The following is a 25,878-nucleotide window of genomic DNA, read 5'->3' as shown; positions in this document are numbered from 1 at the left end:
CTATATATATATATATCATATATATATACATATATGTGGGATATGGACAACCCCAGTTTGGAAAACAACCAAATATAACTACCCAGAGCAAAAACCTTTTAGTTTTACTTGTTATTTGACAAGCTCATTTTGCAATTACTTAATCAAAAATCTAACACTGTAAACTGTTCGAGTGAAGTTGAGATGAGATTGTGACTAAAAGTAGAATTACACTTACCTGTTCGTTTCATGTTTACAGTATTCTGCCTTTGCTTTATCTTATTCGTTAACGAATTAAAACACATAAAAATCATTTTGAAGTGCACCAAATCTCAATCAAACATGCAAGAATCCCAAACTGAGTTTTTATTCCAAATCAGCCCCGACATGAAAAGTTCATCAGATCCTCCAGTTTTTGTTGTTGTTTAGTCAATTTTGCTTTGCCGAATGGTTGCAGAACAAGCCAGAAAACAGAGTGGTTTTTGACAACCTGTATTCACAACAGAGATATGCCTGCATTGCTCATTTTTTCAAACATGGAAGTATAGGGGCCAGGTTTGTTATAGCCAAAGGGTCATTATAATGAAGGGTGTTACAGCGATGGTGAGCTGTATATATATTAAATATAGTGTTGAAAAAAAAGGTACTTTTTATGAAAACGCTTGGTCCTTAAAGGGTTAAAGTCTTTGAGGTAAATGTGTTAGAGCTAAAGTATTATTAGCATGGTCAATCCAAATGTCAGACCCAAACTTTGTTTCCTCCTAGGCCTGCTTTAAATTCCCTTTAATCTTTGTTAACGTGTTACCTTGATCTTCCCTCACTATTGTTTTCATGACAAGCCTTTCCTATCGTTTTTAGTGTCTGCTCTCTGCTTGTTAGCCCTGCTGTCTCTCACCAGTCCCTCTGAATTAGAACACACTGATGAAACCCTGAATGCTTGTGTAATCCCAATTCCTTACCATTTGTCTTCCTTACTGGACCATGGCATTGTTGTGCTGTGCTTAGTGTTGGATGATGATAATTAAGCAGGACCCCTGGAGTGGGGCCAAATCAATTAACGTTTTAGCTGAAGGAAAGTATTTATGGAAATAAACCAAGCAAATGTGAAAGAATATGTTAACATAGGGAGGAGGCAACACTGGCCCTTCCATTCCAATTCTGGGTCGATTCACTTCTTGATGTGAGACACATTCCGTTAAATGTCCATGACGAAATAAGGGTCATGTATCAAATTCAGTTGATGTATTGTTGCGTTTTGGTTGTTTAAGTAGACATTTACATTTTTTAAACGATTCATATATAGAAAAGAAAAGAAACTTTCCACACTTAAACACCAACTTCATAAAAAGTTCTAAATGTATGTTCCTTATCAATCATCTGCCTATGAGCTACATGTGAAGGCATTTTGTGCACAGTGCTGTCATGGTTTGATAGTATATAGTATTTGAAGGAGCTGGAAGAACTTTCTTCAAAGCTGTTAAGATATGTAGATTGGAAGTCAGCTTAGCTGTCAAAATGCAGATGGAAGATTCCCAGTCAGAGTGATTTTACAATATTTAAAGTTCAATGCTTATTGTGTTTAATATGTACTGTAATCAACATTGATTGTGTTTATTAATTGTATTTTCATTTTTTAGGAATTCTTCTGACTCCAAAAGAGAAGCTGGACATCCCATTGGTTTTTACACCGGACACTATGAGGCTGTATGAAAGTTTGGTGGTTGTTCGCATTGTAAAAGAAGATGGAGGAAGCTGGGCTTATGATGGGCCAGAACCCGATAGTAAACCAAGAAGGTAAATAATACTGGAAAAATAGCAGATAAAACATAATGTTATACTGTATATTTTTTACATTTAGAAATACTAAAAGAAACACAATTAATTAAATGACACATTTCGACTAGAAGCCTTTTTCAATTTCAAGATATTGTTGAAATGTTGATCGTTTCATTTTTTATAATAAGTTTATTTTAGTTGTATAGGCAGGATTTAACAAATATGCCATTTATTGTGATTTCAGTGTTTAAAAGGACGGCACAATGGTACCCATTAAAAGGCAGTGTCAAATCAGCATCAATTCGTCAGAGTGGTGTGAAAATGAAGTGCTTTGGAATTGTTTTCAAGGGCTATTTTGTAAACTTAACTACATTACTATCCAAAATATAATTGCTTGGAAATTATAATTACATAGTCTTTGTGTTCTTAGTATCAGCAGGGCTGGAAACGATGGAAGTATCAAAGAAATTCGATGGGTGTATCCTATTCATGGAATCCCAGAGTCAGTCCTTTCCAAGTCATCACCTGGTAAGTTTTATTTACAGTGTTTTTTTTATTTCATTTTTTTTTTTATTATTTTTTTAAAGGGAACACTGGAACATTTTATGGATATGCCTTTTTTGCCAGTCTCTGCTGTTAATAATTTAATAGTGGTTGACAGTTTGTGATTTTGAAGCCTGTTTTCTAATATTTATGGAAATTAATTCCAATTTTATCATTACTGTTATGCTTTTACAGTCTTGCTTTTACCATGTATTAAAAATAAAAAGTTTATGCAAGCACCATTAAGGGGCTGTCCAAAATTAGCAACATTTTGTGCACAGCATGCGCTGGGAGGGGGGTTGAGGGCAGTGTACGCTTTGATAAAAAATGTAATGTTTTATTATTGGGCCTATCAAGTTCCTTTCTGATGTTATGTGGTTATCAACATCAGTGTATATCATGGGTGACCGTTTGAATGGCAAAAAATACTGAAAGACAGCACCACACAATTCAATTCATTGTTAAATGGCAAAAAAAAAAAAAATCATACTGTATTCTTCCAGTTTGAAAATACGTGTACAGTTCATTCCGTTGCATACAATAACAATATGTATAAAATCTGTTTCAGACAGACCATTACATCTTCAGCTAGACTTATGTCTGCATCTGACAAGGTGTTTATATCTTTCTGTTTTACATGAACGAGCTCCTTGGATCCGAGTACTGCTATCACTGCACACTGCATCGCCAAAAAGCACTCAATCATGTCATAGGCACTGTTCCAACAGGTGCAAACATCAGTGATCAGCTTGTGTTTAGGAACTGCAAACATCTCTGCCTGTCTTTTCAGCATAGCAGTTGCAGTGGTGCATCTGTGAAAAAAATGAAACAATGCGTCAAATGCTGGCAATAATATTTGGCACATCTTTAAATTCAAGATTCTTTTGTAGTGCACAAAGATTTATTGTGTAGGTGGAACTGTAGATGTAGGAATAGCCCACTCTTTACTGGCATCTTGAATGACACTTACAATGTTCTCTCCTGCAATATGGAGAAATATGCAAGACGTGTATTAAGAAACAAATTAATTATTTTGTAATTGATCTTTCAAAGTGAAGAATTCTTGTCAATAAAAGTATAAAAAGACTGACCAGTTGAACCAGTTGTAATACTGGCCCAATGTCACACACAATGGTTTAAAATACATTTACACAGATAACTGATCTGTGAGTGAATGGACATCTGTGATATATTCTGACTAGTTAAAACATCATAAAATTAGTCTGTGATTTTAGAGTCTGTGTTGTTATACATTTAATTATATAACTTTTGTCAAAACTACATGGGTACAACCTAAACTATTTTTATTTATGGTTTTGATCTTCAGATTTTGATAAAATAATATTAGGCAGATACATACCTTAAAGATTATGATCGTTAGCGAGCCATAGAGAGAAGAATTATTATCAAATTTTGAACTGATGCTCAAATTCTGCAATCCCTTGTGTACATTATAGGTGGCTTGAAGTTTTCAGTTTTAACCGATAACCAAAAAAAAAAAAAAAACCTGAAAACCAATTTAGAAAATTCTGTTTTTATTTTTTAAACCAATAAACCTGGGTTTTGCCAATACAGTATATTTAAAATCATGTCAATCCTGAACTACTGTCTTTCAGAAGGCTGGCAGTTTGCAAAGACATTGCTACTCGCCAATCATCAATTTTGTGGACCTAGGTAATACACTGGAAATTTCAATGCGTCATTTGCTTAGCAACAGACTTAACGACCACAAACCTGGTTCTACACAGACCAGCAAACATGGCTTCAACAGTAAATGTTTACGCCATAACGGTTTTATTCAGTGATGAAAAAGTTATTGTAAATACAAAACTGTTGTACAGTTATGTTTGTACTAATTTGTATTTAAGGTTTTCTTGTGTATAATGAATGCCTAATTAGTATTATTAATAATATTATGATTAACATTATTATTATTATTATTATTATTATTATTACACTGTGTAACACAATTTTTGTTCCTAGGTAGTAAGTGTTATTTCCTAACTGCTTATGCCTCAAAAGTATAGAAAATGGCTATTATTCCCCACAAACTTTGCTTTTGTGACCAGGACAGTGATATTTCATAATATCACTACTTCCAATGGGAAAACGGGCAAATGTGTGTCTTTTCGTTCACATAAAGTCAGAAAAAAACAACATATGAATCCAAATGAACATGTATTTATACTAAAATAATACAAAAATGACTACAAAAGATTTAGAAGTGAGTCGTTTTTCGAGATTTACGTAAATCTCGAAAAACTACTCACCTCTAAATCTTTTGAGAACCATGATGAATGTTTAATTTTAAGAAACAATGTAATTAATTTCTTGTATGCTGAGATTACTACAGTACGCTATAGTGATGCGCTGGGGTGGGTTGATAAAAAAAACAGCAACTGCATATGTTGTGAAACTAGATAGACAGGTGGTAATGGGAAATAACATGAAATCTGTTATTTCTCACAATTCTCGGATTCAAAATGCATCCAGGGTTCTACATTGCCTGAATCCTAAATGTGGACCTCCTCACTTCAACACAGTAAATTAACCTTTGTATATGTACAGCAAACAATCATGCAATTTATTATAGAAAATAAAAATGGATGCATTTTGAGTGGTGTTTTATTTTTAAATATAGGATACAATCAAAATGCCTATTTTCACATTCACTATATGTGTAATTACATTTTGAAAACATGGGTCCTGCTTCTGATGTCAGCCTTTTTATGTTGAAAAAGAGCATTCTTGCTCTAATTTATGATAAGTTTGGACGACCCCCAAGACATTAATGATGATGTTGCCAATTTTTACACATGTAGGTAATGCATTTTTGTAACAATATTTTCGCACAAGTGTGAGGATATAATGTTTTGTAATCATGAATATAACTTTATATAACTTTATGCTTAAATGCTTATTTTGGGAAATAATAGCTGTATTGTGTCTGTTAACAATAAAGAACTGTCAAAGGTTCTTTTATGCTTTGTAAGCAATATCTTTCATTTTGGGTGTTTACTTTTTAATGGCACAAGATGTTGATAGGAGGAAGTTATGTTAGGAAGAGGAAATTTGATTTCCTTCAAACTGGGAGTCATGAATATAAAAGACATGGTAACTCTTATTTAGTCCTCAAAATATGTTTGCTAAAACACTGCCAAGATTAGCCCATTAAAAAGTTATATATACCACAGGTTAAATGTTATCTAAAATCTTTAATTTCTGTTGTCTCTCCAGCTGTAATCAGATGTCAGGCCCGAAACAGAATAGAAGAACGAATTGAGGTGCTGCTAACTGGGTCTGTCCCAGGATCCTCTGCTTCTCCAGTAGTGACAGCCAGGCCTGAGAGTCTGATAAATAAGCAGCAACATAGAATACAGACTGAGGTGCATGTCACGGAAGGTAGGGTGTTATAAAAATTAATTGGCTTCTTTATACTATCTCCAGGTCAAGCCTAACCTGTTGTGTGCATTTCCTTGCTGCTTCAGCCCCACTATCTTGGACATTTTCACTGTAATTTTGCAGTTTTTTCATCCTTGCTTTCCCCATGGTTTGCCATGTTTTTTAATATGTTTTACCATTCCTATATGGACTTTACAACACTTTCACATGCTGTATTACAGTATACTTTGCTTTTACAATTGTAAACTTTTATAAGGGCTTCTCCACCTCTGGAGATCAGAAATGCTGATCAGACCCCCATATTTTTGACATGTCAAAAAATACCACAGTTTACAAATTGGAAGAAAAACAGGTGTGAGTAATCACGACTGGAAATGAAAAGCAGCACATAACTGTAATGCTCTGTGTGATAGCAGTTAGCTACAAACTGCCTCATTTGTGGAATTGAGATTCTAGCTTTATAAATACATATTTATTTGATGTTTTATTTTTCCTCAAGTTGAGGGTGGGAAATTTGGGCTGCATCTTAAATTTGAAGGTTTACGGTATGTGAAAATTACAAATGCAGTGTGTGTGTGCTATTGAGGAATGCTATTTAATTCACCAAAATATGTGGTTTACACATCTAAAAGAACAAGCCACTGGATACAAAAATATGTAAACAACCAGCTACCCCAAGTGAGACCTGTTACATTGCATTGCACATTCAGCAGTTGATAAAATACTCAATTCAAGTAATGTAAGCCCTCCATAGCTTTGCTGCAAATTTAAAGACTTGTAACTATTGTGTCAGGAGTTGCTGTCACTGACAATTGTCTTTTAGGCAGTGATGATCAGATTATGTCTGAGCATTGCAGAACAGTACAGCTAGCCATCAGATCTCAATACTTTACAATCAGGCTGTCCTTAGTGATCTGTATCCTAAGTACACTTTCAAGGCAGACAGTAAGAAAGTTTTCAGATCACCGTCAAGCACAAAAAAGAGTAATTGACCATGGTGACCTAAATTAAATCACTGTAAGTCAGATTGGGTCTGAACTTGGGAGTTTCCAGATTGCTGTCTCACACAGTTGGAGCTAGCTGACAATCATGATCTGCATCTAAATAGGACACGCATATTGTTTCTCTCATAAATCCAAAGCTCAGTCTCACAATTTAGCTTCATTTCTAACATATAAGGTACTGTCATTTCAATCCTTACAGTCATTCTAAATGGTTTTAATACCAACCAGCATTATCTGAACCTGTAAAATCCTCTGAAGCAGATGGGGCCAGCAGAGTTGAAAGGTCACCGCATAAATCAGGAAGTCCTTAAAAGGAGCTGGCTACTAGGATTCTACAGGTTTAGATGATGACAGGTAGATTCTGATACAGAGAAAGTTCAACATTGGAGCGACCCTACTCAGAACCATGTAGAATGATTGTAAACATCACTAAAAAGTAAACTAAACCAATTAAATGATATTGGCAGCAACTATATCCTTTAAAAGACTATTTTCACAGCAATTGGTAGCCCAGAAAGGACAAGCTGTGCATGTGTCCAATATTTTAATTAATCTCATTAGTGATGTGTTTAAAGTAGTTAATATAATTGCATTTCAATTTTAGCCTTAGCAGAAATATAAGGTAATTAAGGAACAGCCTTTCAGAAAAAAAGTTAAAGTCAAATAAAAAAAGGAATCCAATCTGTATGCTGTGATTTATGAAACAGCACTGGCATCAAAAGAAAGCTTGGAATCACACGAGTCCAGTAGGTTAACCAGCTAATAGGTCCTTTTCATGAGTCATTCCCTCTATTTCAGTTCGGTTAATGGTAAAGGGAGGCAGGATAGTTGAAATCACTTTATTGTACCATTTCACAGAGTGTGACAGATTTTTTTAATTTTATTTGGTTACTTGTATGTTGATGTTTTAAATCAGTGTCTTTAAAAAAGTAAATACAATTTTTTATATATATATATATATATATATATATATATATATATATATATATATATATATATATTTATATATATAAATGGCAATGTACAGGAACCGCAATATTAAAATTGTCTTTGTCCTTAGGAGGGATGCACACTCTAAGGACCTTATTTATGAAAAGGCACTAAACATTATGGTGTAACATAACTGCATTTAGTGTACAGATTCTTGGATTTCCGTATTTACTATTGCTTATCGTGCAAAATATTATGCCGCACACTTTTATTGTGCCACACTATGGTAATTAGAATGAATATGCAATGTGTATGGTAATGCATGATAATGTCTTTAAATGAGGCACCCCACAATGAATAACAAGATGAGCTGTATTCACACCATATTTACTAAATGGCGATAATCGTACAGCGCAACTTAAAGTGAGCGATAATTAGTTTGGAAACCAGGCTTTAACCACTGATGGGCACACTATTTAAACCTATTTTTCTAGCCTGAAATCAATCTTGCATCATGGAGGCATTACTTGCATTAAAGTTTTCATATAGAGCAGTGAAAATTGCCTGTAAATAGAAGGTTATATTAAGCGTGAATGAGTGTTATAATTTCTTAGATTGTATTTTATAGTTCATTACATTGGTGCTAATGATACAGTGGTTAAATAAAACACTTGACCAAACAATGTTTTTTAATTTGAAACAACCTCCTGCGGTAGAATTTCTAACTCCTCTGCATGCAATTTTTAGTTTGCGTTGCCTCTGCTTGTGCCCTGCTGAGGGCTGTGTCTGTTTATCCACCTCCACCTTTCACGATAAGCCACTGACCAAATGATAAGCCTGGACTGCTGGGGATTTTTATATCACAGTGGTCACGGGTAAGTCTTGGACATTATCGTGCACATTAAATTATCACTCACAATACATGTAGTGTGCACGCTATGGTATGTAAATTAGCCAAATACTGTGCATGTAAATTAATGCGCTCTCTGTTAATTATGGTGCACGTTGGGCTCACTACTTAATGTGCACGTTACAGCTAAATTTAGTGCCGTTTTGTAAATGAGGCCCTAAGTCTCATAATTACTAATACAGATGACTTAATGTAAGTCAGTGCTTCAAATAACCCAATGCAAACATTTACACAAAGTATGCAGCTCACTTTATAATGATAGTATACTAATTTAAAATTAAGATCAATACAGACCAACTTGGTAATCAGCTTCGGTGTACTGCAGATCTCCCATTGGCTTGTTTAAATAAAAATAGCGTGAATCAGCGTGAAACAGCAGGAACCGGGACTCGTCAGACCAGGCAATGTTTTTCCAATCCTCCAGTGTCCAGTGTTTTTGTTCCTTAGCCCACTGCAACCGAAGTTTCTTGTGTTTTGCTGAAAGAAGTGGAACTCTGTTATGTCGTCGGCTGCCATACCCCATTCGTGTCAAGGTACGACAAGTTGTGCATTCTTTTATGGGTCTTTGGGCACCAATGTTGTACTGGACTGTCAATTGACTAACTGTTGCCTGTCTGTTGCACAATTTGTGTCAGCCTCCTTTGGCCTCTTTCATCAATGAGCCATTTTCGACAACTGGCCTGCCGTTGGCTGGATGTCCTTTGGGTTGTGGACCATCCTTGATATATATATATATCCATACACTTGGTAGCAATATTTGATAAAGCTTTATATTGTGTGGCATAAATTAATATTAAATAGGTATGCAATTGCATATTAAATTAATGCTAAATTCATATTTAATATATATGCAATTGGTGTTAAATTTATGTTCAATTATTCCTTGTTAATTTCCATTAACATTTATTATAGGACAAAAAACAGAATAAAAGAGTATTCCTAGAATTTCATCTTCCTAAAGAAATCACAACTTGAAAAATGTGTTTTTGTTTTTTTTTTGTTTTTTTTTTTTTTTTTTTTTTTTAATAGCACTAAAAGAAATCCAGCCTTCCTTGAAAGCAGTTTCAATCATGCTGTTTTGACAGACGTGACTGACGGTAATCAGCCAGGCACTCTGCATGCAGCACATCTATCGATGGATAAGTTGATTGCATAAAGCGTGAAAATTAATTTTATTGAGCCAATTAACTTAAAGGTCAAACAGTGGTGCATTTTGATAAAGTTCAGTATATTTACCAAGTGCTGTAAGAATATAAAAGGAAAAAATGCATTCAAAGTGTTTGTGGTATGTTATTATTTTATTGTTTTTTAAATTTAAATATAAATGTCTGCCTGCAACATATAACGTAACTGCATAAGATAACTGAGAGACTTTTTCATATTCAATGATGCGGACCAATTTCTTTGTTTTTGCTTTGCCACATCTCCATTTAAAACCAGATCCCATTTTTGAATATTTGATGGGGCAGAATGCATTGTTTCATTGCATAGCTTGATTTAAAGAAATTAATTCCCCATTGTGGCAAAGTGGCTGCTGATAGTGAACAGGTGCAGAGGTGATGCAGTGCAAGAATAATCACAGGCAGACAATTGTAATCCAGTTTAGAAAAGGGTGCTTTATTTTGTATTCCTGGTCTGGCGACCAAACAAGAAAGCCCCCTGCAATACACACCAATGTGTAAAGCACAGAGGTAAATAATGTAAATGGTTTTGCAAACCAAAATAATAACGTACATTATCCGCCTCACAATAATACAATACACGGTCACCAGTCCAGGTGTGTGCTGTAGGGCTCATGGTGGGTGATAACAGTTCTAAACAGTGAGTAAAGTGCAGTGTTGATCGGGTTTAGTTCTGGTCCAAGGCAACAGCTCCGGATACGTGCTTAGCCGTCTAGTGCTATACAAACACAGACAGTTACTTAAACAGACACGAACAAACAAACAAAACACTCACATGTATTTCAAGTACGCTTTTCTCTGCATCTCACATGGTCCTTCCAGTTTATAACCAAAACCCAAGCGAAGGAAAAGATTAACAGTTCTCCGGCCCCTTTATGCTATTATGCATGACTATTGCAGCTGCCTTTATTGGTTGCAGCTGGTACCTAGTTTACCCTCCAGGTCAATACGTTCCTGTAAGGGAGTCTCCCCTTCTTCCAGGCTGACCAACTTCCCGACCCTGGAAATGAACTGTCCGGCCAGCCTGGCCAAAGACTTTCCCTTTCGCTTCTTCGTGCCCTCACTGGTCGGGAGGGAGATTTCCAACCAGAACTCATTATATTTCCGTCGCACCCATATTTTGCATTTTTGTTTTAAACATACTTTATTTTCCTTACATTGCATTGTTATATGAACAGAACATTCACAAGTGCTGTGGTTATTTTACTTATGAGGATGCTGCATGCAAGACAGCGTAAAAAATAAAAAGTAATACAGTTTTTTAAAAATTTAAACTGGTTTGAGGTCCATCATTAATTACAGGAATAATTGGGCAGATGACTTCAGGGCACAGGTGGTACCATTCTGTTCCTAACATTCTCTGGAATGTTGCTATAGTCTGTTGGGGCTTAACCTAGTCCATTACTTTTGTCTACCCCATCCATGTTTGGGTTGTTCAGTATATTTTAACTTGGAAGTCCCAGGTTTAACAGAATGAAATTGGGTTACCAGTGTCACTTAACCCTGACAAGGTCATTGTCAAATAAATGTGTGAAATATTTAAAGGCACATTGTTAGTTTATTTAGTTAGTTAGTTTCATTAGTGCTGCAAATTGTAAAGATGTAAAAGCAAGTATGAACACTGCTTTGTGAGATAACATTTCATAACTCATTCTTTGCTGCAAAGCTAACACTGTGTATTGTCCAATTGATACTGGGGAAAAAACATGGGATTTATATATATATATGTACGTTTTTCGTAGTGTCATTTTTCCCCAACTTTCACAAATCAATTTTGTGAAAGATAATGAATTCTCACCTATTTTTATTTCTCTTTTTTATCAGTTAAACCTGTGCAGCCAACACCTTCATGCAGTTGTGTTTATGTGATGAATGGAATGATTTTCTAGTGCCTGAATTGTGCACTGAAGTTCTTTCTTTTTTCATAGACCAGGAATAACTCAATGTGAGTTTCCTTGGAAGGAACACTCTCTTCTGAGACTGCCCCTGCATGATTCCTTTAATTGTCAAAGTTGTGTTTGTAAATCAGCCCATATTTATAGGTTTATTTGTGGATCCTGTTCATTTGTGGATCATTTTGTGCCATTCGTTTCCCTACCACTTTCTTTGATCTAAATTGTGTCATTGCTTATCAACGTATCTTTATGCTGAATTTGTATTGTTTGTTTTTTGATTCTAGTGTCAAGACTGTTTCATCAGCAAATTATCAAAACTTACCATAAATGATATTCTTCCAGTAACAGCTTATTATCTTCAATCAGAATTCCACTGTACACTTCCCAGTGCTGAATGGAAGTACTGCAGTGTTGTGTGCACACCCTCAAATTGGTGTTTCTAGAGATTGTTCTTGCCAATACTCTGATACTATTGCCAGTAATATGATAATCAGGGTTTAGTGGCAAGGCTACTGATGCCCTTGGCTATATATAAATAGTGAAATATATGTTGCTTTTGTGTCTTTATGTGATGTCTTTTACCTCATTCTAAGTAGGCTGTCTCCTGTTATCCCACATGTAATTAATGACTAGTTCCCTTGGTATATAATTAATGACAAGTTCCCTTGGTAAAGGTATAGTGAAAGTGCATTCATGTATGTTCATACATCATTCATTCAGGTGTCTCATTATTGTGCTGGAACTTGCTATGAATTCTTAACAAATGTTCTTTCTGATTCCAAACCATTGTAACCTAGTGGATATCAGAGTACATAACAAATGTCATGGTGACCTAGTTATTAAAGACCATGTCCTGAGGACCACTTGCCTGATTTTGATTGACTTGTGCATACATTTTCGTGGTACTAGTACCTGTCACCATTGCAGTGGAATTTGTACAGTGTATTATTTATATGTTACTTGAAGAATCACATTGTTATGGTACAGTACATTCCCTTTAATCAATATCAATAGAATGAAACTGAACACATTTTCTATCAAAACTTCGATGTGAATTGGTAGAAGACTAAAAAACACCATGAAAACTTCCGGCATTTGTATCCAAGTAAAATGCACTTAATACATTTTGATGGTACTTCTTTGACTTCTGCCCTGTTTTAAGAAAGATTATACTCTGCAAATGTTCTGTTTTGAGGGCTGCAGTAAAACAAAAAAAAAAAAATCAGTGAAATATACATTTCCCTAAATGAAGAGAAATCTGTTTGCAACGTTTTCCCTTTTGTGCAAAGCGAAAAGCCTGGTTTACAGTAGTCTCCGCATTTAGGAACACCTCCCAAGAGAACACTTCGCCTAAGGGAACACTCTTGTGGTGAAACTGATTTTTCCCATTGTAAATGCTCCAGCTAAAGGAACAGGAGCTTTGTTTAAAAGAACACCTTCTTGGCACCGATAACACATCATTATCAAACTTAAATTAAAATGGTTTATTGAGTCTTTTCAAAAGCGACTTGTCATCACGAGATTGTCTTGAGGCACACTGATTGGTTTATTACATCTTTCCAGAACCGCCATCATATCATTGAATTCTTTTATATTGATTTCCACGAGTGCACCTCATCGCTACAAAATGCCTTGTAAACAAATGTCAAAATGCGCCGCTGTTTCTCTTGCTACTAAAAGTTGGAAATTGTTTGAGCTTTTGAATCAGACACAAGTCGCCAAACAATTTGATGTTTCTCGTTCTGGTGAGTTGCATCACAATTCCGTGAAATAATGTGCATGTCTTGTATGTTGCTGCTGTATTTTGTAACGTGTGTAGGGGTGCTGTGTTAATTTAGTTTGACAGTAACGTTAGTTTGTTTGTTACTTTATTATTATTGTTTGTTAACACACACTTGCCTATTTCTTTTCTTTTACTTATTCAGTTTATTGCATATGTTGATACATGTGCATCATGACAAGTAATACCTATGTATTTATTGATTCTTACTGTGTCTGGTGGCTATAAGAACACTTCACTTGCTTCCCGAGGGGTGTTTTTGTAGCCGGACTACTGTACGTGATATTGTTACTGCAGTAAATTAACATACATTTTCTTTTAGTCCATTTTATGATCATGATCACATACGTAGAGAGTGTTAAATACTGTATAGTCAACCCCGCTTAATATCACTTCTAAGGGATTGGGCAAAATGAAGACAGTAAACAGAGTTGAGTTTATCAAGTTCCAAATAAAAAACACCTGCACTAATATAATTACCATGCTGCTTTTTTTAATGCCATCTGCAATTACTCAGCATAAAACCATGTAAGATCTTATGTATTTATTTAATTTTTGTTAAAAGTAAAAAGCTTTTTATTGTTTGATAATACCATACAAACAGGAGTATGACCAAGTCCAATTTTTTTTTTTTTTTTTGCATCGACTTCTACCGCAGCATTTCCAGGACCCAATAATTTAGACACTGTGTCAAAACTGCTATATGATTTGATGCAAAAAAATACCAAGATTGATCATTTGAGTCTTTGTAAAAACACATTCAAGTTTGCAACAGCAGACACATAAAATAATGGAAAAACTGATTTTTTTTTTAGCAAATATGGGACATAGGCGATAGAAATCATTGTACAATGTGTAGCCTCCCATTTTTTGTGAAAGGAAAGAATAGAAGTCTTTTAACTTTTAAGTCCAAAATTAAACATATGACTTATTTGATCCTAGTTTTTTAACATTATGGTTTTATTTGTCCTGTAATTTCTGTCCTATTACAAAAAACAAAAGTTAATTAAAATAACGAACAAATACACAATAACGATACACCTATTTTAAATAAATAAATAAATATTATTTATACATGTACATATAATTAAATAGTGAGGTCTGTATTAGTTTATTTCAGTGGTCAGTGACTGTATAAATATCTATACATGTGAATGGGGTCCTGAATCGTGGAATTATGGATAACACAAAATATCCTATAAACATCCATTACATTTTTGTGAAACATTTCAGCATCAGGCATATCCCTTTAATGGTTAATAGTGTAATGTCATAATAATGTAATAAGAGTAAAGCCCTGTGGCAAAGTGCCCTGCCCCTGCGCTATTTATTTGTGTTGTATGTTACTTGTAGTGTGTTAATGTTGGTGTGTAGTCATTGGTACACGGGATATAATATGGGTTACAAGCACAAGTGTTTAAAATGTATATTTGTATTTAGGTACAAGGATTGCACAGCACTTCACGTGCAAGTAAAATGTAATAATATGTGAGCACAGGGAATTGCACTTTATTAATTCACGTGCAGTTGTACCGAGACTCCAATTGAATGATTGATTAGCAATCGAGTCTCGGTACAGCTGCATAAAAGCTGCATGTTTTTACTCACTCTGGGTTGTGTGTTCGGTGAGTGGAGAACGGGATTGGAGACGGAGGTTATAATAATAATAATAATAATAATAATAATAATAGTTAAATTGCAGCTCACTGTATTTGTCTGTGTAGTTTGTTTTTGTTTGTCTCTTTATTTTGGTGAAAGTGCCATGTCCTGTCTGTTTTGTCTTTGCAACCTTTTATTTTCTGTCTGTTTCATTATTAAACGCTGAGCGAAACCAATCGCTCAGCTTCACCAAACTCCACCGCTGTTGTTTATTTCCTGGTTCCTGGTTTCTGGTCTGACGTCACCCACTGCAGCCGTCTTTGTGACAGGCACATACAAATACCGGAAATATGACATAATCCTTATCCGATTCACTCCAAATAAGTTTTATTGATCATTTTCGCCTTCATTCCCCAGTTGGAACTATGAAAAAAAATGTTGAAAAAGTTATTTCAGCAATACTTGTAGCACACCTTACCGTATGTTACAGAAGATACTTATTAAAAGAAAAAAAAAAACTGCCCTTTATTCAGAATGTGTTTCATTTTGGCGGAATGTGTTAAAGTTTGCACTTCATCTGGTTTGTTTAGGACTTGCAACGACAGAGGAGTTCCTGTATGATGTACAGTTTGAGTCTGATGAAGACAAAGCTCAGCTGGAGTCCTCCGTGGCTCTTTGTCTCCTGTCTAAAGAGCGGGACATACATACTGGAATTGTAACATTGATCTTCAATATCATATTCGCTCCCTATAAACCACTCAGGTAATTGCATGCCTCAGGTTGTTGAGTGTTAATAAATGTGAAATTTGGAAAAGGAAGGCATCTCATAAAAAGCTAAGGGACACAGTTGTGCCAAGACCTACATTTTTTTTCCATAACTTACTAATACTCATTGGACAATATTGCATTACATTTTTCTCCAGTAAAGCTGAATTTTAATTATAATGACAGTTTGTTGATCATGTACCTTTTACCTGACAGATACTTTAGTATTTTGCTCAAATTGCCAGTTTCAATATGACTTGCATATCTTTTGTGTGTGTTTGAAAACTAACAGGGGAGGTACTTATAAGTTCTTGATAGAATGGTAACTATTTGTATGTATTTTAATTCAAATCTCTTGTATGATGATTTATATCTAAATGTACTCTGTTTTGACATTTGAATGTGGTATTTCTGCAGGCTTCTGTATCAACAAAAGTCCCTCAACTGCAGTAAGCTATTCTCTGTGTTTCAAGAATGTCAAACTGAAGATGTTTTCAGAAGTAATTGCTTCTCTAGACAAGTTGACCATGAAGCAGTCCATGCAATCGCACCTATGGCTGCTAGCTACAGTACACTTAATAACACATTTAAAGAACAAAAAATGGGTTTAAATTAATTTAACATACATTCCAGTGTCCTGGCTGCTGTTCTTGCGGTGTTCCACTTAAATTGATTTTGAATTTGTGCCCATTTTTATTTTTTTTTACAATGTCTTCTGGACTAGAACATCATTACAAAATAGCTTATGAAATAAATTGAAATGTATATGAATTTGTGGCATTTATTTTCAAGTGTTTTCGAAAAATGTTTTGCATGATGTCTAGTCTGTGAGAAGAGTATAGAGGAATGTTCGATTAACATATTTTTCAGCTCTAGTAGGTACAGTACCTAATGATTTATTGCTTCCCTATAATTTCATCCTGCTTAATCAAGCAGTGTTTAAAATCTATTTTCTGTTGCTGTCAGGTGTTCAGCATTTCTTGCAGTACGGTGTGCTACAGGAGGAATATGGAAATTTCCAATACGGCTTGTCTCTACAGAGCCAGAAGTAGATGATGTCATCAATATCGAAGCTGTCGGGTTAAATAAGGTGGCAATGGTTGGATTTAGGCTCACGAGTCAAACAAGGCAAGTTTAACAGAGAGGAAAGAAACACCCCTCTTATGGAATACTAATATTTCTACCAGAACCTTGTAAAATAATAAACCAAGTTACTGGGCCCTAAATGTATTTGTTATCAATTTTCCAAAATCATTGTGTGTGAGGCATGTTGTGGTTCACATTTCAGTTCTTTAAAGTCAAATTTGTACTGCGGTAGAGGTTTGAAGGCTAAAGGCTGCTAGTAAAGATTACCCTTCAACAATCATTGGGATAAATAAATGTTGAACTACTGGTTGGACATTATCCCTGAACAGACAATCTCTTTAAAAGCTGTGTACACAGAAGATTGTCATGGGCAAGTGCAGTGGTGCCCCAGATTATTCAAATTTACTTTAAGTGCAGATTTAATCCGAAGAAGACACCAGGGATACTAAAATCACCTATTCTAGTTAAAGTCCTTAGAGACAACAAGTTTTTCATGTTTTCTAATATGGTCTTAAAAATGCTAACTATTAACTATTTTTGTTAATATTAATATTATACAGAATATTGTTGCCTTACTGTTTATTACACTATATAGGGGCATTTAGAAAACAGATGTACTAGCAATATTTATTAATGTTTTATTTTACATGTTTTTTCTGGAGTCAGAAATTGTCTTAATGAATACTGACAAATAGAAACCCAACAGGGGGTCTAGTAAACATCAACAACATGATTTATTTGCAGCAGTACTGAAGGAATTAAAACGTTGTGCCATTTATCATGACCTGTATACCTGCTACAGTAGTTGAACGGTAAATGACACCTAGTGGGATGCTTTTATAGACCCGAGAAAACTATCAAGTGTTTTCTAGTGTTATTTTTATTTGATTTATTTTCTCAGAAGACATTAAGGAGTCTTTGGAGTCATCTACAGGAAACGTTATTGAACATAAAGTTTAGAAAATGCAAACAAAAGTATAAATAAATAAATACAAATGTTTTGCTGATGAATGAATCAGCATTTCAACCACTTAAACGAGTACTCTGAATCAGTTTACTGACTTTTATTCGAGGATAGATTAATATTTTCTTAATTGAGAAATGCTAAAAGTTCATAGATAAAGCGTATTAGATAAATTACCTGACTTCCATGTCGTGGTTATTGGGACTAGTGAAAGTATTGTGTAGTTTTGATCTTGCCAACAATAACAATAAAACATTAATTTTGACAAAACCTGTTTACAACTTACAGTCTTAGACCTTCACTTACAGTAGTCCTTGACTATATGGTGCATCATCATTAAATGTATATGTTAACCTTGGAGTGTATATTATACTTAAGTGCTTTATAGATTAAGCACACTAATCACTACTATCGCTTTACTGAAACTTTAGCTAGTTATTGCAAAACCACCTTTCACCTGTAATTCTATTGATATGATCAGAGTATACATAATGTTAGAATGAATGGCCTTATATAAGTAAAATCTGTTGTTTCACTTAATGTTAAAAGTAGGTGTTTTTTAGTACAACACTAACAAAGAATCCAGTAAACTGCACTGTGAGACACAAAATGGCACTGCCATGTCTGAATGCATGTTTAAATTAAGGAATTCAAATGAATAAGGAGCAGTAAAACAATTTATATTCTGATTAATTAGCTTTCACAATAAGACCAATCTATGGTAGTTAAAGCAAAACAAGCTTTCTTGCAAATAACTCTGTATCACCATTTTCTTTTCTCAGAAAAGATTTGGTAGTAGAGGGTTAGAATCCATACCATCCTAACATTGTGCTTCTCTTTTTCTTAGGTACGTGGAGCCATTCACTGCTTATTTCCTTCCTGACAGTGGCTCAGAATTTGAAGTGTCGCCTCAGTCAGGAGAGCTGCTTCCCATCCACAGTGCTGGGACCCTCATTACTGTTAGCTTTTCCCCAAGCATGTACAGCAAGAAGCACAGAGCAACATTGGTAATACAAGTAAGTAAATGAAAGAAAATATATTTGATCTGTGTCTTTAGGTGTCTAGGTTTCTTGCAGCTATTGCCTGTTTAGCTCCTGGGAGAAAGGGGGTCTGTCAAACAAAAGTGTATCCAACTACAGGCAATTACGCCTCAATTAATCTACTGAGGAAAAAAAAAGTATTTGTATCAAATGAAAAAATTAGAAGAAAAGCGTGCCGAGGCATGCATTGCAGTCCCATGAATATATACCTCTTTTTAAAAATCTATTTTAGGTTTTTCATTTGTGGCATCAAAATTACTATCAGACACCTTTTTTGTGGCAGGATAAAAATACAGTTTTGTAAAAACATATTTTCATGTTTTCAACCGCTATATCACTGCATTAATTTTCATCTACGCTTGTGTATTATTATTTTTGTATACCCTGAAGTACTTTTTTTAAGCAGGATTACTACAATACTGTACGGTTTTACTGTCAATGCTAAAACAATGAAGAATTGCTACTTTTGACAATACAGTGCACAGGATTGTGTACTGTAGGCAAACCAGGAATTGGTGTAAGGTTTGGGCTATTATGTTGTTAGGTATCATAGTCTAAACCAGGCTTATTGGGGTGCATGCTGTTAGTTGGAACTACATCTGTATTTCTCTGTTATCACACTGTAGTGAAGCATTCATCAGAATAGATCTTAAGTATGCCCGTCACACACCTTGAGTACTACAAACATATGTCATAGATTATATTTCACCATCTTTAAGTTTCAAAAACTATTTAATTTATTTATAGTGACAGTTTTTTAAAGAGTAAAAAAGGAATCAATCTGTAGCGTGTGTCAGCACTTCGCTGTGACAGTAGCTGTTGCAATGTAGTGGTAGAGTGCAATGTCTTGGTTATTTTGTACCCCTATCTAGCTCCAGTAGAGAGGGGGCTTCGTAGAGAATACAGTACCTATATGAAAGCATGGTAAAGCTTGGTAAGCATTGTAAAGTCTGGAGGGGTAAATGCTTGGTATAACCATGAAAAAAGCATGAGAAAACTGAACAATGACTGTTCAAATTTACTGTACTAGACTTTTATATGGTATAGTTTCACATTTTGACCAAAATAAATTGGTTAACTAAAAGTAATTATATTGGGCTTGCCTCTTAAAGACTATGTTTTGTATAAGTTTGTTTTAATGGATGCGGAAGCAGCTATCCTATTTGCTTAAGTCCGTGTTATGTCTGTGGTGAAGGGAGTATGCGTATTGCTCAGATCCGCCTTGGGGTTTTTTTGGGGGGGGTTTTCGGCTTCTACTGGCCTCTCTCGGCCATTGAAAGGTTTGCTCTGCTTTTTCTGGAGGGAAAAAAATGACTAGGGACCTGTGTATGACGTCTGTTTGATGTCGGCCAGGGTCCGACATCGGACTGAAAAGGAAAAATTGTAATGTTGGACCTGGTCCAACATAGGACCGCAAAGGGTTAAATGTTGTGTTATTATTTGTATTGATCAGTCGGGACTTGTCACAGTGTATTGAAGTTTGATTCTGTCAGTCTGCATTCCTCAAGTGAGCAGTTTTCTGGCATTTCTATTGTTTCAATGAGCCTCGTGATAGCCCATCAATCAGCTCACAGTGCCAGGCACGGTCTGCTCTCTGGTTACTATACAAGTCACTAGTTTTTCTAAGAAATTCATGGTTACCCCAAAACACATTGAAAATGGATTGCAGAAGACGCATGACAGCAAAGTAGTGTTTGGAATTACTGCAGATTTTACCAAATAATGATTCTGATGCAGAAGAGACGGACAATGATGAATCTGGCTCTGGGGCAGACTGGGTTTGCAAAGATGAATCTTCCAGCAGCAGTGACAGTGAGGGCGCAGATGATCCATGAGAGAAGAAGCAACCCTGTGACAGCCCCTGCAAGGATGCCAGCCACTTCACCTGCATCAGCTGCTACTTCACCTAGGGCAGCCGCTTCTCCAGCAGTAGTACTAGCACCACCCGGCACTCAAGAGGCTGGTAATAATGGCACTGTTTGGAACACTATAAATGGTGTAGAAGCTGCAGGTAGAAGGGGTGAACATAATATTTTGAGGGAAATTCCAGGCCCACAGCATATGCAAAACGCAACATTAATGAGAGCGCATTGAGTGCTTTTTGCTTATTGATTGACATGAATACGCTTCACCACATGAAGCAGAAGCCCACAGACAAATACAAGATGATTCCTGGTCCAAGCTTTTGGAGGAATTAGAAGCTTTCATTGAACTAGTGGCTTATTGTACCATTTTCTTAGATCCCCACTTGTGCTCATGTCAGTGTAGGCTAGAACTTGTAATGTTTGTTTTAAAACCTACCTCAGAGGATCTGATTAATCCGGATTTATATTTTACCTTTTTCAGCGTTTTTTTTTTAATTTTTATTTTGGTATATAAGAACACATGTATAGTATGTTATATTTAACTGGCCCTAAAAGATCATTATTCACATACAGTATAGCAAAGTGTTTAAAATATTAGATGATGTCCCATAGAGATCCATTCTAAAAGTTGGCGTTAGATGTCAAACATCTGCTGAGAGCAATTTAATTACCTGATAAATGCTTTTTTTCGTGCCTGCCGTGCCGAGAGAACTACTATAGTACTACTTACACGTAACATAGTAGACACAGTCAAAGTTTTTTTTATGTAGTATGGTACTAATGACAAGTCAATTCTCATTAATATGAATTTCAAGGGACAGATGCATACTGTCAGTTTTTATTGAAGTTACAGTAACACTGAAATGAAATTCCAATTACAGAACAATGAATGTACTGTGCATTTTTTTTAAATACAGTTGCAAGTGAACTTTTAAAATGAACTACACTAAACCTGCATAGCCTTTTGTGATCACAAGTATTTTTAAACCACAAAAGCAAGGCACCCTCAACAGTAGGTATTGAGCAAATCGGAAATGCTGACGAATTGCATCTACAGTTGTTGTTCCTAGGTCTGTGTTATTGTACCCGTTTTTCTGAATGGTTGACAAAGTGTTTGTGGGAATGTTGAGATCTGTAGCAACGTCTTTGTTTTTCTTGAATGGTGGTGCATCATCCACTGCTTTCAGCACCTTCACTTTTGCCTGCAAGGATAGTGTATGTTTTTGCACTGTTTCATGGAAATGGCTTTCATATGCCATCACTATGGCAACTTAGAATGCATCATAGGATTTGTGGTACCAAAACAACACTAAAATACAGAAGTACTAAATACTAAAATATAGGTGCTAATCTGGATGAAAGTTAATACATTCCCCAATATCCTTTACACTCATCTGTTTTATTAAATTTTTTCTTCCCTGGGAACAGGACATTTGTCTTAAGTGAATTAGTATTATAAGAAGTAATTTACAACAAGCGACTGCTAAATTTGGCTGGGACCATGCAGAACATTTGTAGCATTAGGAAATTAATCAAATCTGAATTAATTTTCACAAAAATTTACTGTATTTACACTTCTTCAACAGTTCTACCTTTTTTGCAGTTGTAAAGTAGTGCACTGCAGTAGGCAATCAGTAAAACAGTTCAAGTAGTTTTGGTTGTACTGAATAAGATATTGATTGCTAATATTACTGGATGCTACTATGCACAACATAGTAAGGGAATTCCAAGAGCTGTTGCTATATACAGAAGTAACTCGGTACGTTTCTGTTAACGGCATGCCAAAGGGCCTTTGGAGCACTACAGTAGAGTATACAGAAGTTTCAGTTGCCTTCAAGGTATCTGAAGAGAGTACTTACAGATGGTCATGGGCCTCTGAGAAATTTCTGTAGGCTGAAGAGTAATGGGAGCCATACAGCTTAAGAGAAGAGAGCTACAGTTATAACGCTGTACGTCTCAACCACGACATGTACTGCACAACACAACTCCCCCACCTCTCAGAAAGAGCATCTTAAGTGGCAAGAAATGTAGCCAGCGCTTACAACTCTGAGGGTGAACTCCAGATGCTGATTGCTAATTGCAGAACAACATCTTGACTTCACCACCTCCATTTCTCAAACATCTGTTCACACACATGCTCATCGCCCCATTACAGCAAATATCTTGGCAGGATGAACTTTTGAAAAACACAGAGGATCACCTTTTAAAGGATGAAAAAAAAAAATCAGCGTATTTCATCACCTAGAAATACTTGGTGACACCACATGACTAGACAGAAGGTATTTAAACACTCACCAGCACCATGTTGTGCACCTGTACCACATTAGAGAGGTATCAGTTGCCTGTAATTAGATCTTGTAGCTAGTATTTGAATAGCCAGGAAAAGGTATGTCATAATATATGCACCCAGTGGTAAGTTAGATTTCCTCATAATCTTTCTCGCTCTCCTTCACACTCATAATAAACAGACATTTTGTAATGTGTTCTGACATCTTACCTGACACCTCTGTTAATAGTTCTGCCAAGTGTGAAAAAAAAGGTGTTTTAAAAAGTTTTAATAAAAATGCCAGTACCTTTCCACTTAATATACTGAAGTAATGAAACAATGTAAATAAAGGTTGTTTTTCCGTTTTGTTCAAATACTAATTGTACTATACTTGCAACTGCACATTATCTTTCACTTTCTCTAAAGCAGAAGTGTTTGGACAAGCCCAAAATGAATACTAGACACAGGCTTTTTTTGAACACTATGATTACAAGGAAGGAAGCTCTTCAGCCCTCATACTGTAGCTACTGGTAACTTACTACCGGTGTTGCATCCAGTTTTTTTACAGACAGTCTTATGAGAAGTAGTACTTTATTACATCAAAATAAAAATAATAATGTGATATTCCCTTAGGTCTGTTATTTAACTGTGTTCAGTGCTTACCAAGTTCCTCTGGGCCTGATCTTAACTATTATTTAATTATTGGTTAGATCCAACAGGGCTGACTTTTATTGTGTTAAATCTGCCCGTTCCCGTGGCCCTGGTGTTAATAAATTACATAACTGTTCCCTGGAGCTTGGCTTTATATTGTGAGGGGGAAACACAATGCTTTCCTTTGGCAGCATTAAGACAAAAGGAAATATAATCCACAGGGGAAAATCTTAGCTAAGGCAACTTTTTCCAAATTGTATCATTGTTGATTAAAAAAGAAAACCCAGTGTAATACTAGGTTTGACCAACACTGAAATGTCATCATACATCTTTTTATAAATCTAAAATCTTTATTTTCAGGTGTAGACCTTTAATTATGCAATATTGTAATATGTCTGTCCTACTAGTAACTTCTTTTAAAATACCATAATTGCATTAGTTAAAAAACATACCAGGCTATAGTTTGATAATCAAATCAGTAAGGCTGGCTCATCAGGCCGATATCTAGTTATAAATCAGTGATTGATAATGTCAAACCTTTTCAATGCCGATTAAGCTTACAGTGTTTTAGTTTGAATATTTTGGTCCACTATTTACTCTTGCATCTGTACAGTTAACTTTGAGGTCAGATTGCTTTGTGACTAATTTATTCAGTCTCTTCAACTGCTTTTCTAATTACAAGACGTGTTAAGTGGCTTTCACCAGCTACTGTATTGCCATATGAGGCAATAAAGAAAACAAATGTTAATTTACTTTTCAATGAGCTCAGTACACGTATCTATAATTCCTTTGTTTACAGACTGGTGACATGCAGTGGATGTACGATATTAATGGAGTGCTGCCACAGTACATACCGCCCACTACTCAGTCTTCAAGAATCGTTTCTTCAGGGGTAGTGAGAGCAACTGCAGTGCAACAGCGCAACTTCATCCGTGAAAACCTCCAGCTGGCCTCCACCTCAGTGTCCTCCCCCATCAAAGGGTGTCCTCTGGTCCTAAGAACTAAATAAAATAGAATGCAGTGCCTCTGTCTCTGGTTTAGTGCTTTTAGTATTGTAAGGATTTCACTTCGCGGAGTGTTTGTTATGCCTTAGGTCTTTTTAAAAGTATAATTATTGGACTATTTTACAAGGGTATGTTTAACACTGTTTGATAGTAATCAGCACATTCTTATGACATGGAAAATATTTGTCAAGTAAAAACTTTTTGGCAAATTTTATTTATATATATATATATATATATATATATATATATATATATATATATATATATATATAAGTGATAGTGCCCTTTGAAGAGGGCTCTACCGTGTGATAGTTGACCGCGACAGGAGTTATGCGCCCCGAGCCAAAGGCGAGGGCGCTAATGAAAGTCAACGTCAACTATCACACGGTAGAGCTACCATTGATAGGGCACTGTCACTATTAGAAAATGCTTTTTACCATTGTTTTCTTTAAAAAAAAACCACCTTAAAACCTAGGTTTACCTTGGATTTGTACTGATTCGTCAGGTACCTTTCCCGCTGAGTAAAGATGTTCTAATAGTCCCGAACAGTGTTTATTTAGTAAATCTGTTTTTTTTTTGTTTTTTTATTGTTTATAATCTGTTTAACTGTTTATAATCTGGACATTGTCTGAGGAATGAACAGAGCAATTACTGAACAGTCTGTGTACGACAGTCTGAACTACCAATATGATCTCATTAAATGCCACTCTAAAATGTCACTTAACTCTCCATGTTTCTACCTTCAGCTATCTATCTATCTATATTTTTCTTTTTAAAACAATTAGTAAGAAAGGATATTTTTTGCTAAAAGCACCAATCTTTCACTTAATATATTAAAAAATTTTTCCCCAGGTTTTCTTAATATATTTTGTACTAATATGTTTGAACAAAATGCAAAATAAAGGAATTTAACTGCAGCTGAAATTGATTATTTTGTTATGCACCAACAGTGCAGTTGTTTTGTTTTCAAATAAAACAACGCCCCGGCATGTTCCATTCTAACTACTGTTTGGCTTGGAATTATTCTTATATATTACACCACACAAGGTCATTATCCAGAAAGACGGCAGCAAATTTGTTACGAGAGAAAGAGAGAGAGAGAGAGAGAGAGAGAGAGAGAGAGAGAGAGAGAGAGAGAGAGAGAGAGAGAGAGAGAGAGAGAGAGAGAGAGAGAGAGAGAGAGGGGGTTACAGGAAAATAATTCCATCTAGGGTTTCACACATTGAAAGTGTTGAGTA

At 35.4% G+C, this 25,878-nt stretch overlaps 1 protein-coding gene across 2 annotated transcripts in view; it reads left to right on the top strand.

Annotated features, from left to right (window-relative positions):
* Positions 1 to 25,599, top strand: part of LOC121327579 (cilia- and flagella-associated protein 47-like) — a 135,786-nt gene extending 110,187 nt beyond the window's left edge. For both annotated transcript variants that reach the window (XM_041271684.1, XM_041271683.1), the window contains 7 exons: positions 1,617 to 1,773; positions 2,186 to 2,283; positions 5,536 to 5,700; positions 15,590 to 15,761; positions 16,731 to 16,892; positions 18,662 to 18,830; positions 24,436 to 25,599. In XM_041271684.1, coding sequence (XP_041127618.1) covers positions 1,617 to 1,773; positions 2,186 to 2,283; positions 5,536 to 5,700; positions 15,590 to 15,761; positions 16,731 to 16,892; positions 18,662 to 18,830; positions 24,436 to 24,645 — 1,133 coding nt within the window. In that variant the 3' untranslated portion in view covers positions 24,646 to 25,599. The remainder of the gene's footprint in view (positions 1 to 1,616; positions 1,774 to 2,185; positions 2,284 to 5,535; positions 5,701 to 15,589; positions 15,762 to 16,730; positions 16,893 to 18,661; positions 18,831 to 24,435) is intronic.
* Positions 25,600 to 25,878: the final 279 nt, after the last annotated feature.

This window comes from Polyodon spathula, chromosome 15 (genome assembly GCF_017654505.1).
Source record: "Polyodon spathula isolate WHYD16114869_AA chromosome 15, ASM1765450v1, whole genome shotgun sequence".
NCBI lineage: Eukaryota > Metazoa > Chordata > Actinopteri > Acipenseriformes > Polyodontidae > Polyodon > Polyodon spathula.
This window is presented reverse-complemented; position numbering and strand designations above follow the sequence as displayed.